Source organism: Cololabis saira, chromosome 5, assembly GCF_033807715.1.
Source record: "Cololabis saira isolate AMF1-May2022 chromosome 5, fColSai1.1, whole genome shotgun sequence".
Taxonomy (NCBI): domain Eukaryota; kingdom Metazoa; phylum Chordata; class Actinopteri; order Beloniformes; family Belonidae; genus Cololabis; species Cololabis saira.
The window spans coordinates 882,449-897,515 of NC_084591.1; the positions used below are offsets into that span (position 1 = coordinate 882,449).

Below are 15,067 nucleotides of genomic sequence, written 5' to 3' on the forward strand. Positions count from 1 at the left end.
TAGCATGTTCATGTGGTGGTACCTGCACAGCTGCCAGGGCTAGCGTAGCATGTGCATGCGGTGGTACCTGCACAGCTGCCAGGGCTAGCGTAGCATGTGCATGCGGTGGTACCTGCACAGCTGCCAGGGCTAGCGTAGCATGTGCATGCGGTGGTAAATGCACAGCTGCCAGGGCTAGCGTAGCATGTGCATGCGGTGGTACCTGCACAGCTGCCAGGGCTAGCGTAGCATGTGCATGCGGTGGTACCTGCACAGCTGCCAGGGCTAGCGTAGCATGTGCATGCGGTGGTACCTGCACAGCTGCCAGGGCTAGCGTAGCATGTGCATGCGGTGGTACCTGCACAGCTGCCAGGGCTAGCGTAGCATGTGCATGTGGTGGTACCTGCACAGCTGCCAGGGCTAGCGTAGCATGTGCATGCGGTGGTACCTGCACAGCTGCCAGGGCTAGCGTAGCATGTGCATGCGGTGGTACCTGCACAGCTGCCAGGGCTAGCGTAGCATGTGCATGCGGTGGTAAATGCACAGCTGCCAGGGCTAGCGTAGCATGTGCATGTGGTGGTACCTGCACAGCTGCCAGGGCTAGCGTAGCATGTGCATGTGATGGTACCTGCACAGCCATGAGTGAAACAGCAGTAACATCTTTATTCATAAATCCCATTTGAATGACACCTTTATGCAAAAGAAAATCAAAACTGCGTTTGCGTTAAAGGCGATTGTTGGAATAATTCTGTAGATAAATGTTTATAAATGTTATCATTTGTCATGATTATGCCATAACTTTGAATATTAATCAGAATCAGCTTTAATGACTGTTAGGTTCATACACTTAACATTTGTATCATCAAACTTTCTGGAGACAAAAAGAGACACAACACAGTTAATTACTTGCAGCAAGGAGAGCAGTCGGGACGTGTAAGATCTCCAACATACTCTGATTTGTCTCTGCTGCTTCCTTGCTTTTATTCACTCTGGGTGTACCCTAGATTACAGAGCTGACTGCTAACCCTAACCCCTAAACCTAACCCTAACCCACTCTGCGTGTTCCCTAGTTTACAGAGCTGACTGCGCCCTAAAGGGAGGGGGAAAGGGAGTGGTCGCAGTCAGTGGACAGGTATAGATTGTTCTTGTTCTTGTTTGTTAGCAACAAGAAGTTTCCTCTTCTCTGCAGATTTCTGCTTTGTGCTGACAATCAGGAAACTTCTTGTGCAGCACTTTTTAATCACTTAACACAGCATTGTTTTATCAGTGCGTCACAGGCGTAAGCAAATTATCATACGTTCTGTTAATAGCGAGCATAATAACTTACTACAATAATTCCAACAATGACGACGTTTGAACATATAAAACAGGGAATTTGCCTTTGGCTAACACCGTTGGCGCCATAGTTGGTATAAGGCGCAATTTTTTTCCAAAAGAGGACGACACTGGGATGGAGGAGGGAAAAAAGGCACCTTGACTCTGTATATAAATACAGAGTCTTTTTATCATTTTTCAGGATGTCTGGGTTGTTCCATATGGGTGTACGGTCACATGGGAAAAGTGAAATTTTAGCTACTTCAAGAAATTCCCACCAAGCTGATAAAGTTGTGCTAATATTAATGCTTTTGAAACATTAATGATGTTTGATACTTTGACTAATAAATGGTAACTCTGAGATTTCCAGTTCATTACAAAACACTTGCTCTGAGTCCAGCCATTGACTATCTAAAGGATGATCTTTTGACCATTTTACAATATACTGTAATTTATTGGCTATAAAGTAATACTGAAAATTAGGTAACTCTAAACCTCCATATTCTTTGGATTTTTGCAATGTCTTTAAACGAATGCGTGGTGTTTTATTTTTCCACAGAAATTTTGAAACACCTGAGTCCAACGATTTAAACCAGGAAAGAGGGGGTTTGCATGGTATCATTGAGAAAAAATAATTTACTTTTGGTAAAACCATCATTTTAATGGTGGCTATTCTACCCATGAGTGAAATGGGGAGAGAGCTCCATCTGGAAAGATCATCTTCTATTTTCTTTATAAGCTGAACATGATTTAATTTTATTAACTCTGACAGCATAGGGGAGATGTTTATACCTAAATATCTAATGTTCCCTGATTGTAATTGAGTATTGGTTATATTCCTAAAATTGCAGTTAACACACAAACAGTGGATTTAGACCATTTAATAGAATAATCAGACAGAGATGAAAATACCTCTATAAGTGCGATTGTCTGTGATAGTGAAGATCGTGAGTTCTGGAGGAAGAGGAGTACGTCATCCGCATAAAGACTTATTTTGTGCTCTACTATTTTGCATTGTATACCTTTAATATTTTGATTTTGTCTAATAGCTGCTGCTAAAGGTTCGATAAATATTGCAAATAATGAGGGAGAGAGAGGGCAACCCTGTCTAGTGCCTCTTTGCAAGGTAAAACTTGTAAAGATTTGATCATTTGTCCTTACACGTGCCTTGGGAGAGCTGTATAATATTTTTATCCAGTCAATGAAAGATTCGCCAAATCCAAATTTATGTAAGGTTGCCAATAGAAACTTTCAGATGACCCGATCGAATGCTTTTTCAGCATCTAAGGATATAATAGTAGTTTCCTGTTTGTTGATATTTGAATAATCTATAATATTAAGTAATCTACGAGTGTTAGTAGAGGAATATCTACCTTTAATGAAGCCTGTTTGATCCGGATGTATAATAGAAGGAGTGACTCTTTTCAGACGTTCAGTAAGGGCCTTGCTAATTATTTTAAGGTCTACATTTATTAATGATATTGGGCGGTAGCTCGATGGGAGCAAGGGATCTTTGTCCGGTTTTAATAAAAGACTAATATTAGCAGAGTTCATATTTAAGGGTAAGCTTTTATTCTCCCTAGCATTTAGGATCATTTTATAAAATGTTGGTGCTAATATGCTCCAGAATTCCTTATAAAATTCAGCTGGGAAGCCATCTTGGCCCAGAGCTTTATTATTAGGCATATGTTGAAGAGCTTCATGGAGTTCTCCTATTGAGAGCGGTGAATCTAAATTCAACTGCTAGTATTCTTCTACTATTGTGAGCTAATGATTTCCCACTGAGCATGAGCAGCCTTAACCCCCACCCTGATGCTGCTGGTGCTCGTGTAACCAGTTCCCAAAGTAATAAAAAGAGGAGACGGAGCAGAGACGGACAGAGACGTTTGCAGGATTGGGACTGCTCGTCCTCTGACTTCTCTCCTCGCCAGTATTTACCCTGAACTGATGTCTCTGTCTGTTGTTAATATCCAGCAGACTTAGCCGAGTCTCTGAGGGTCAGTTTGGACCTGACAGCGGAGCTGCCGGGGGTCGGAGTTGAAATGTGTGTTTGGAATAAGAGGAATTCTTGTAATTCTCCGTAACTCCTCATATCTCATAACTCTCCTGCAAGACTTCTCTACAAAACAACAAAAAAGAAGATCTCAATGGTTTTTTAGAACATCAGAAGTTTTATTTCTTACTAAATATTCAGATTGTTAAACATGAAACACACAATCAGAATCAGAATCAGAATCAGAATCACAATCACTATCACAATCAGAAAGAAGTTTATTTCCAAGTAGTTTAAGACACAAAAGGAATTCTTTGTGGTGATTGGTCCAATAAAAAAGAACAAATAATATTAAAGAAGTGGAAGAAAAGAGAAATACAACATAAAAACACATCAAAACTAACAGTTAACAATTACAACACAGGCTTATTTCTATGTTTTTATATTAATATTATTAATATTTCCCAGGTGAAACTACAAAAGAACAACTTCCAAAAGAGGAAATAACAACAATCAATCTTATAGAACAAAAACGTCCCTCCATCCGTCAGAGAAAGAAGAAAAGAAGAAAAGAAAATCAGTAAAAACATGAAGAGGAAACTCGTTTATCTTATTTGAGTTTACAGAACTCAGCTGAGGCTCCAGTAAAGTAAACCCAGACTCCAGCGTGGAGCGGCCGAGTGAAGGAGGTCTGGACTCTGTGGAGGAGGGTCGTGGTTCCAGAGACGCTGTAGAAGGACAGAACTCCTGCTCTGTGATCCAGGTAAACTCCTATTCTGGAGGAAGCAGGACCTGAGACGGAGGTTTGGATGCTGTTGTACCAGAATACATAACTGTCTGAGGAACAACCTAGTGACCAAGATTTATCATTATATCCAAATCCACTTTCCCCCCCTGATCTGCTGATATTCTTGTATGAAACTGCTACAATAACTGCACCTGCTGTCTCCACCTCCCAGTAATGACGTCCAGTCAGACTCTCTCTACTCAGAACCTGATAATATTTACTGAATCTGTCTGGATGATCAGGATAAGACTGATCTTCGTTCATAACCGTCACCTTTCTGTTCTGCTCTGACAGTAACAGATCTGTGTTTACTGTGTTTGGATCCAGAGTGATTTCACATGAATACTTCAAGAATCCAGCTCTGCTCGTTGGGTCTTTGGGCAGTAAAACATCCACGTCAGCGACGGCCAGTGAGACGTTTGTCCACGTGTCTCCCAGGATGTCCTGTAGTCGACCTCTGACCTCTGACACGGCTGCTGCCACGTCCTGAAAGTACCTGTTGAGGCCAAAGTTCATCTTGGTTAGTCTAAATAAACTTTATTTACTTCATCCTTTATTTGAAAGAAGGTGAATATGAATTGGTTTGTGGGTTCATGGTGTTGTTTGTGTTGTTATTATGGACAGATAAGTTCACAAGGAATCATTTTTTGTTGGTTTGTTGCCTTGTCTTCACCCCTCCTTTCTGATGTCAGAGCGTCTGCAGTGATTAATTAGTGATTAATGATTTAATTAGTGATTCATGATTTAATAATGATTTAATTAGTGATTAATGATTTAACTAGTGATTAATGATTTAATTAGTGATTAATGATTGAATTAGTGATTAATGATTTAATTAGTGATTAATGATTTAATAATGATTTAATTAGAGATTAATGATTTAATGAGTGATTAATGATTTAATTAATGATTAATTATTTAATAATGATTTAATTAGAGATTAATGATTTAATGAGTGATTAATGATTTAATTAGTGATTAATGATTTAATAATGATTTAATTAGAGATTAATGATTTAATGAGTGATTAATGATTTAATTAATGATTAATGATTTAATAATGATTTAATCAGTGATTAATGATTTAATGAGTGATTAATGAACCTGCAGCTGGAGGGAAGAGAGTGAGAGTGGGAAGCGGGACAGTTCTTTGATGCAAACGGCAGATCGCAGAAATGATAATAAGATGCTTTTTCTCTTTTAATGGATGCTTCTTGTAACAGAATAATCTGCTGAATTATTATTAAATTGCATCAACTTGGAGGTGACGCTGGATCCGCGTCTGTCTTTTGTTTTTGACTGTGTTGACCCGCTCAGTAGCGGCTCACTAAAGTTTGGAAGAGAAGCCGCAACATTAGGTCAAAAAACTCCGCTATGATCAAGAAGAATCAAGGACGGACACGCTGCATGGACACGCCAGAGGGCAGAACCTGGACCGGTCGTGAGTAAATCAGAGGAATGAACAGCGCTGGTTTACGGATACGGATTGATACGGATACGGTTTACGGATCGCTGGAAAAGTTATGGAATGAAAGTGATGACGTGAGCTAAACGGAAGAGTGGAAGGAGTGTCTGTGACATAAACTGAGGTTGGATGTGTCTGCAGACGCCGCACATGATGGAAGATAATTAAAGGAGCGGCGCGCGACCACGGTGCTGCTCCCTAAACAAACGGATAAAATACAACACCATCAAACGACAGTGAAAGAAAATAAAAAATGGACGTCCCAGAAAACGCACAGGAGGCAGAAACCATGTTAAAAACACTTAAAGCGCCCCCAAGGGAAGACTGGGCGCGTGCACGAGAAAATGAATGAAATCAAAGCATTTCTACAGGATGGTGGAAGTGTTGATCATGTTAATGGGTGTTTGAGATCATTTCATGAAGCCATGGAGGAATTCTGTGCTGTTCATAAGTCTGTGCAAATGCTCCTATCAGAGGAGGAGAGAGAGGAGGATAATGTGGACTGGTATGAGCCTAGGATGACTAACTTTAGTTAAAGCTGCAAGCAGCGATGAACAGCCTCCACCCTTGTTCACGTTCAGGCTGCAGTAGAAGCTTGTATGAGTTGATGTAGATTCTTCAGGCCTGGACATTTAGTGGATGAAACCACCATGACTCTTTATGTCAAACCATTCAAAAGTTATGGCAGAAAGTAGGAACTATCAAATATGGACCAATCAGGTGAAGGGGGGTCGCGCTTTTTGGCATCTATTGTCGCCATGGTAACACTTTTGACTGAGAAAAGTAATGGGTGTTGTCGCAGGATGGAGACGCACATTTTGATGTATAACACACCTGGGTGCACGTTACCGTTCGGGCGAAGAAACGGCCGAAGAAATGGCATAAATTATGGCAAAATTACACAATTAATTCAAAATGGCCGACTTCCTGTTGGGTTTGGGCCATGGCTCCAAGAGACTTTTCTTTAAGTTGTGACATGATACAGGTGTGTACCGATTTTCGTGCATGTATGTCAAACCGTATCGTGGGGCTTGAGGCACAAAGTTTTTTAGGGGGCGCTGTTGAGCCGTTAGGACACGCCCATTAATGCAAACCATTAAATATCACATTTTTCACCAGGACTGGCTTGTGTGCAAAATGTGGTGATGTGGCAGGGTGCGTGCCACGGGGGCCCGCCCGAAGGATGGAGAGACACAAAGCTTGTGCAGAACCCTGTTTTATTTCCGTTCCACCCAAAACACCCACATGTGCACAAACATGACAGCAGCTCCTCCGACCCTTTTCTGTTCTCCAGCGCTGCGTTATAAAGGCAGGCCGGGTGGAGGCGTGGCAGCCACTCAGGTGGATGGGACACAGGTGCGTGTCCCGTCAACCTCTCCACCCGGCCACAGGTGACTTTTGGGGAACTATCAAATATGGACCAATCAGATGAAGGGGGGGCGCGCTTTTTGGCGTCTAGCGTCGCCACGGTAACACTTTTGAAAGAGAAAAGTAATGTGCATCGTCGCAGGATTGCAACCCAGTCTCACATAAAAATGTACCCTGCCTACGTTGGTCCAAAGTGCAAACACGTAGAGGAGTTACAATAATAGCTCTTGAATTGTTACATTTTTTCTGCCTATTAGTTTTGCGTCCAAGTCACGTGACTTTCAAGATTCTGGCCGTGACACCAAAAAACATGGCGTACATTTCTAATTTTTTAGTGAACAAAATCAATATTTTGAGTTTGTTTCTGCATAAAAATGTGTTTTGATTACATTTCTAGCGAGAAATATATATTTTACTTTCATAATATTCACTCAGTGAATGTACATAATCACTCACTTGCTCGTTGTTGCGAAATCTTTTCAGATCTCGCCAGAATAAAGGCTGATTTATGGTTCCACGTTACACCAACAGTCGATTTAACGCAGAACCATAATTCAGGTTTAATGTGAAACGGCAACGTTTTCAACTTGATCTCACAAAAATCCGTGAAATGCCCACGACCTCTCACCACTATTTTCCGTGGCACCAGCACGGAAAGTGGTAAGTTCCGTGTGAGCACCACGGATCTTGTACCTATGCGAAGTCAATTGAGATCTGTTGTCAACCGTTTCCTACTTCTAACCAATCATAAGTGGTTCAATAACCTAACCAGACCTTAACCAGAGCGCCGTCCAGCCACAAAATATCATTTGTAATGGCTTTTGAACCAGGGAGTGGAAACAGACGATATTTAAATTACCGTATTTTCTGGACTATAAACCGCACCTGCATATAAGCCGCATCCGTTCTATTTAAAAAAAAAGGATATGCAAGATATATTTCTGTTGTTAGATTAGATATTTACTACATGTACAGAAGGATTTTTAACTGTAAATGATGTACATGTTTGTACCTAAATAGATCTTTCCTAACAGTGTCTTTTAACACGGCAGTAACTTTGCTGATTAAAACGGGACAGAACCAAGAGAAAATAACCGCTATTTATTTATCTATTTATCTGTTTGAAATCTGCTTCTACTTCTATCTGCTAAAGAAGAAGTAGCGTATTCTTCTTTGCATTTATTTTGTTTTAGTTTTGATTCTAATTCCGATTAAAGCGCCCCCTAGTGGTGGAAGAAAAATCCACAGAATAAAATAACCTTTGTATAAGCTGCTGGTTGAAAACCTATGAAAAAAGTAGCGGCTTATAGTCCAGAAAATACGGTAATTGTTTTAACCATTCTCCCATTTCGTCAACCACAGGGAATTCCCTGGGCGTCCCCTCTACGTCATAGAGTGACGAGCAGAGATCCTGATCACTTGACGAGTGCCACGACATGGACGAGTAAGTAAACAGTTAAATATGTTGTAAATATGCAGTACCTGAGAGGACGGATGCTGATGCCGGAGGAGTGTGTGGACTGACTCAGTGGTGACAGTGAGGGCCAGCTGTGGAGGAACTGGTTGTGGTCCTCGGTGTCTCTGAGCTGCTTCATCTCAGCGTCTCTCCTCTTCAGGTCCCTGATCTCCTGCTGCAGCTTCTCCTCCAGCTCTCTGACTCTCCTCACTTCAGTTTCCTGCTGGGATCTGACCTGCTGCTTCACCTCAGAGCTTCTCTTCTGGAGGAGAGAGATCAGCTCAGTGAACATCTCCTCACTGTCCTCCACGGTTTTATCAGCAGACTGATCGATGGCCTCCACCTCCTGCTGAAGCAGCTTCACATCTTTCTCTCTGTCCTGGATCTGCTGCTGGATTTGTTGTCGTCTCACCTCCACCTCTGTCTGCCTCTCCGTCCTTTCTGCTGCAGCAGAGACCGTGTCGTGGCCTTTATGTTCATCCACAGAGCAGAGATAGCAGATACACTTCTGATCAGTACGACAGAACATCTTCATCACCTCACCGTGACGGGGGCAGATGTTGTCCTGCAGGTTCTTGGAGGGATCCACCAGCTGGTGGTTCTTGAATGTAGATGAATCACGGTGAGGTTGAAGGTGTTTCTGGCAGTAAGAGGCCAGACAGAACAAACAGGACTTGACAGCTTTCAGTTTTCTCCCAGAGCAGACATCACAGGCCACATCTTCAGGTCCAGCATAGCAGTGATCAGCAGGAGCAGCTTGGAGTCCAGTCTTCTTCAGTTCCTCCAGTAAATCAGCTAACATGGTGTTTTTCAGCAGCTCAGGCTTCGGAGTAAACGTGCGTCGACACTGAGGACAGCTGGGGAGTTTCTTCTCTCCTCCATCCCAGAAGTCCTTAATACACTTCATACAGTAACTGTGTCCACAGGGAATAGCCACCGGATCATTTAAAAGATCCAAACAGATGGAACAAGAGAATTTAACTGGGTCGAGCTGGTTTTCCTGCTGCGCCATCGTCCTCTTCGTAGCAACTGTCAGACAGTTTGACTTCCCCTGAACAAAAACTCTGAGTAATGAAGGATTTCTTAACTCAGGGGCGGGGCTGAACACGATAAGGTCAGATATCTCAACACCTGGCTGCACCACGTGACTGATTCAGCCATTAAACCCTCAGGCTCCGTTCAAAGTTCAAGTTCAAGTTTATCTATATAGCACTTTAAAAACAACAACCGCTGACCAAAGTGCTGGACAAGTGAAGAAAAATAAAAACTAAACAGGACAATGTAAAACATAAAACAGATAAATGAAATACAACACTCATGGCGAGTTAAAAGCTAGAGAGTAAAAATAAGTTTTAAGATGACATTTAAAAACAGCCATAGAAGGAGCGGGTGTAGGTGCAGCGGCAGCTCGGTCCAGAGTTCAGTCCAGTTACTGCAGAGGCCCGGTCTCCCTGCTCTTAAGCCATGGGGGGGGGGCTGTTAGAGCTGGTCAGCTGACCTAAGAGCCCCAGAAGGTCTATGGACCGTTAAAAGACCTCCGATATAAGAAGGTGCAAGACCATGTAAAGATTTCAGAACAAGTAAAATAATTTTATAATGGATCCTATAACGCCGTGATTCCCAACCCCCGGTCCCCGGTCCGGTACCGGGCCGTAGAGCCGTTACTACTGGGCCGTGAAATGGCTTGTGTTCCGATCATAATTAGGGCTGCAACGATTCGTCGACGTTGTCGACAAAAAGCGATAATCAAAATTGTCGGCAATTCTCACCAGACGTTTTTTTCCAATGGAGTGAGGCATCTCACTTCACTTCACCTCATACAATCTCTGCCGACAGCTGCGCTGCACGACAGCGTCTCAGCAGCTGCGGGTAACAAAACTTCAAAAGTTCGGGAGCATTTTAGCCTCGATACGGTGAATAAAAAGAAGACTTGCAAGGTTTGCAAAGGAGACCTTGCTTATCACGGGAGCACGTTGGTAATGCACGAGCATTTGAAAAGAGAAAGCACCTCAGACAGTTGAAGGAAACAGACTCGCCTTGGTAAGATATTAAGTGTATTTTGGCTTTAAAAGAGCTTTAACGTTATGCCTGACTGTGCCTGACAAAAGTATTTTAATTTAAATGCATGCAGACCGATGAAGAGCCACCATGGACCCCTTTCTGCAAAAGAAGCAGACGTGTTCCTGCACCAGACGACTGCCCTCACTGATCAATACTGATCAATAACTGATCAATAACTGATCAATAACTGATCAATAACTGATCAATAACTGATCAATACTGCAGCTGATCTGTGATATGAGCAGCTCTCATGGTTGATGCTGACGGTTTCACGGATGATACACCAGTTCAACCCAGAGAACGTCCTGCCATCCAGAACCCATTTACCCACTTGATGAAGAAAAAATACGAGACGTTTTATTTTATTTTATCATTTATTTTTTATATAACACAATTGCCTGTCCTTAAAAAATGAAAAATAATGGACAGAGGTTTATTTATTTATGGATTTATGTCTATACTGACTGATTACTGTGCTTGTCCTTGGTTTTTTTATTTACTTTTTGTATGAACAGCAGCAAAGTTGAATAAAATATCTATTTTTCATTGAAGTGCCATCTTTCTCGTGTTTATTATCATTTGCCACATAATTAAAGCAACCTCATACTAAATTTAAGAAAACAATTTTTGCATTTTTTTGTCATATAATTTCATCCAAAACTTGTATAAATGGAAATGTGTTTCTTTGAGTGGCAGCCCTGTCATGGCTTGGTGGACAATAAGTTCTGGTACCCGACCGGACTGAACAGCGCCATGCACAGGTGCTGCAGGTTAGGTACAGTCTGCTGCAGAGATGAGCGGACCTCAGCAAACCTCCATGAGCCGTTTCTTTACTGGTTGTTCCAGTAAAAGAAATAGTGATGAACAAGTGGAAAATCCTACCAAAAAGAAAAGCAAAAGCTTTAATCGCAAGTACGACATTATGTATATAAAATACGGATTTGTTGCAACGGGCGATTTGGAGGCGCCAAACCCACTATGTATTTTATGTGGAGAAACGCTCGGCAACGAAGCAATGAAGCCATCCAAGCTCCAAAGACACTTGAATGAATGAATGAATGAAGTTTATTCAGTCATTGCAACACAAAACAACACCAAAAAAACATTGTACAAAGCATAAACTTTTCATACAAAACCAAAAAAATGTGTTGAACAATAACTGAAAAGGCATAGGCTGAAGCAAAATGCTTATAAAAGCCTATCCTATAGTACCAACTTTCTATTTTTGGCTACTGACCTCCAGAAAACCAAAAAGAGAATAGAAAAGCAAAGAAACAACAAAAGGCAAAGAAACAACAGAAAAGCAAAGAAACATTTACAGATAGTCAATTGCACTTATAAGCTTCAAAAATAGCTTTACAAACCATTTTCTTAAATACAACAAAAGAATGACATGTTTTTAAATGTATGTTCATCATTCCAGAGTTTAACTCCAGTAATGGAGACACATCTCCTTTTCAGACCTTTTTTAGCTTTTTGTACAGTAAAATTGCAGACACCTCTAAGATTATACGTTATATTACTTTATATTATTATTATTATTATATATTATATATGTATATTATAACGAGTCTCCTGAATTGAAAAGAACCTCTGTATTGGGTCAGGGAGCATTTTTGATTTTGCTTTAAACATAATTTGCATGATTTTAAAATAAAACAAATCATAAAATTTAATAACATAAGAATTTAGAAAAAGTGGACTTAAACACTTAAATACAAAACATCCTTCTCTCAAAGACAAACCAGTGGATTTTTTCAAAAGGAAAAAACGTGAGTTAGATTTGCAGAAGCAAGTTTTAAAGACCACAACATCAGCTAACGTCGCTGCAACGAGGGCTTCATATCTCGTTGCTCACCGGATTGCAAAAGCTACAAAGCCCTTTACAATTGGAGAGGAGCTAATACTGCTAGCTGCAAAAGACATCTGCCTCCAACTTTTGGGGGAAAAGCAGCTGGCAAAGTGGGAAAGGTTCCACTTTCCAACAATACTGTTGCCAGGAGAATTGATGATATTGCCGAGGATATTGAGGGACAATTGCTGGACAGAATAAAAGCATCTCCGTGGTATGCAATACAAGTGGACGAATCTACTGATGTGGACAATTCTATTTCTAAAATGTTTATTCAAATTGACATGAATTGTCAACCGGTCCCTGAGCTTTTTGTTTCTACTTCTGCTGGTCCTCGGCACAAAGAAGGTTGGGAACCCCTGCTCTAAAGGACGAGGAGTGAATGAATATCTGGGCGGGGCTGAACACGATAAGGTCAGATATCTCAACACCTGGCTGCACCACGTGACTGATTCAGCCATTAAACCCTCAGGCTCCGTTCAAAGTTCAAGTTCAAGTTTATCTATATAGCACTTTAAAAACAACAACAGCTGACCAAAGTGCTGGACAAGTGGAGAAAAATAAAAACTAAACAGGACAATGTAACATAAAACAGATAAATGAAATACAACACTCATGGAGAGTTAAAAGCTAGAGAGTAAAAATGAGTTTTAAGATGATATTTAAAAACAGCCATAGAAGGAGCGGGTGTAGGTGCAGCGGCAGCTCGGTCCAGAGTTCAGTCCAGTTACTGCAGAGGCCCGGCCTCCCTGCTCTTAATGGGGGGGGGGCTGTTAGAGCTGGTCAGCTGACCTAAGAGCCCCAGAAGGTCTATGGACCGTTAAAAGACCTCAGATATAAGAAGGTGCAAGACCATGTAAAGATTTCAGAGCAAATAAAATCATTTTATAATGGATCCTATAACGCCGTGATTCCCAACCCCCGGTCCCCGGACCGGTACCGGGCCGTAGAGCCGTTACTACTGGGCCGTGAAATGGCTGGTGTTCCGATCATAATTAGGGCTGCAACGATTCGTCGACGTTGTCGACAAAAAGCGATAATCAAAATTGTCGACAATTGTCACCAGACGTTTTTTTTCCAATGGAGTGAGGCATCTCACTTCACTTTACCTCATACAATCTCTGCGAGAGCCGCGCTGCACCACAGCGTCTCAGCGCAGCTGTGGGTAACAAAACTTCAAATGTTCGGGAGCATTTTAGCCTGGATACGGTAAATAAAAAGAAGACTTGCAAGGTTTGCAAAGCAGACCTTGCTTATCACGGGAGCACGTTGGTAATGCACAAGCATTTGAAGAGAGAAAGCACCTCAGACAGTTGAAGGAAACGGACTCGCCTTGGTAAGATATTAAGCGTATTTTGGCTTTAAAAGAGAGCTTTAACGTTATGCCTGACTGAGCCTGACAAAAGTATTTTAAATTAAATGCATGCAGACCGATGAAGAGCCACCATGGACCCCTTTCTGCAAAAGAAGCAGACGTGTTCCTGCACCAGACGACGGCGCTCACTGATCAATAACTAACCAATAACTGATCAATCACTGATCAGTCTACCGGGCCAGCACCAGCAGCAGCAGCAGTAGCAACAGCGGCGGCGGCTACCACCACCGGGCCAGCAGCAGCACCAGCAGCTGCAGCAGCAGCAGCAGCAGCGGCGGCGGCTACCACCACCGGGCCAGCACCAGCAGCAGCAGCAACAGCGGCATATACCCTGGCATCCAGAAGCTGCACTGAGACTGGTACATCGTGGGCCTCACCAGGCTACTACAGGGATCCACCAGGCCAACCGGGCTTTACCAAGCCTACTGGGCTCCACCAGGCCAGCGGTAGCCTAGCTAACACCGGGCTCTACTCGGCAGCACCAGGTCAGCACGTTCTATTATGGCTAAAAATGTGTCAATGGCTCAGTTACATGAGCTACTGGAGCAACAGAAAGACTTTTTTAAAGAATCCTTGAATCAACTTGAGAGCAGCTACAAGAGCTTTGTGAATACCATCATGGATAACACCAGTCAAAGGCTGGATGGCATTCTGAAAGAGGTGGAGGGAATTAAAACTAGCCTCCAATTCACACAGAAGGATGTAGACGATCTCAAAGAGTCATGCAACAAGCTGTCCTTGGACTGCAAAACATTTGGCAGGGACATTGGGAGCCTAGGGGAATCCTTCATCTCATCAGATTCTAAAGCTGAATATCTTGAGAGTCAATCTAGGCGAAATAACCTTATCATTGACGGAATTCCAGAGGATGATGGGGAAAAATGGGCTGACACTGAACAGAAAGTGAGGGATATGTTCAGTAAAAATCTCGATCTAGACCCTAGAAAGATGGAGATTGAAAGGGCCCATCGCACAGGGAAAAGGTTGAGTGTAAATGCTGAGGCTAACGGGGGAGATCAGGGGTCTGTAAAGAAAAAGGACAGGCCACGATCCATTGTTGTTAAGCTCCTGAGGTTCAAGGATAGGGAAATGGTGCTAGGAAGAGCAAATAAACTCAAAGGCAAAAATATATTCATTAATGAAGATTACACAGAAGCTGTTAGACTAAAGAGAAAGGAGCTACTACCAAAGATGAAGGAGGCAAGAAATAATGGTCTTTATGCTGTTTTGCGACATGACAAGCTCATTATTCGCCCTGGTAGACAGCAGGGGAGTGATAATGGGTCTGTATAGAGGGGTCATGTTGTCATGGTTATGGTAACCAGTTGACTTACTGTGTATCATGGTTTGGACTCTGGATAATTTTAACAGAGTAAAGAACATTGTTAATGCTATTTTATATTATATACTTTTCTCT

At 42.1% G+C, this 15,067-nt stretch overlaps 1 protein-coding gene across 1 annotated transcript; it reads right to left on the reverse strand.

The window, feature by feature from the left end:
* Positions 1 to 3,482: 3,482 nt before the first annotated feature.
* On the reverse strand, positions 3,483 to 9,414 carry LOC133443636 (tripartite motif-containing protein 16-like). Its single transcript, XM_061720720.1, has 2 exons — positions 8,389 to 9,414; positions 3,483 to 4,569 (listed from the first exon to the last, which is right to left on the reverse strand). The coding sequence occupies exons 1-2, from the start codon at positions 9,372 to 9,374 to the stop codon at positions 3,897 to 3,899; spliced, it is 1,659 nt and encodes a 552-aa protein (XP_061576704.1). The 5' UTR covers positions 9,375 to 9,414; the 3' UTR covers positions 3,483 to 3,896.
* Between the last annotated feature and the right edge of the window lie 5,653 nt (positions 9,415 to 15,067).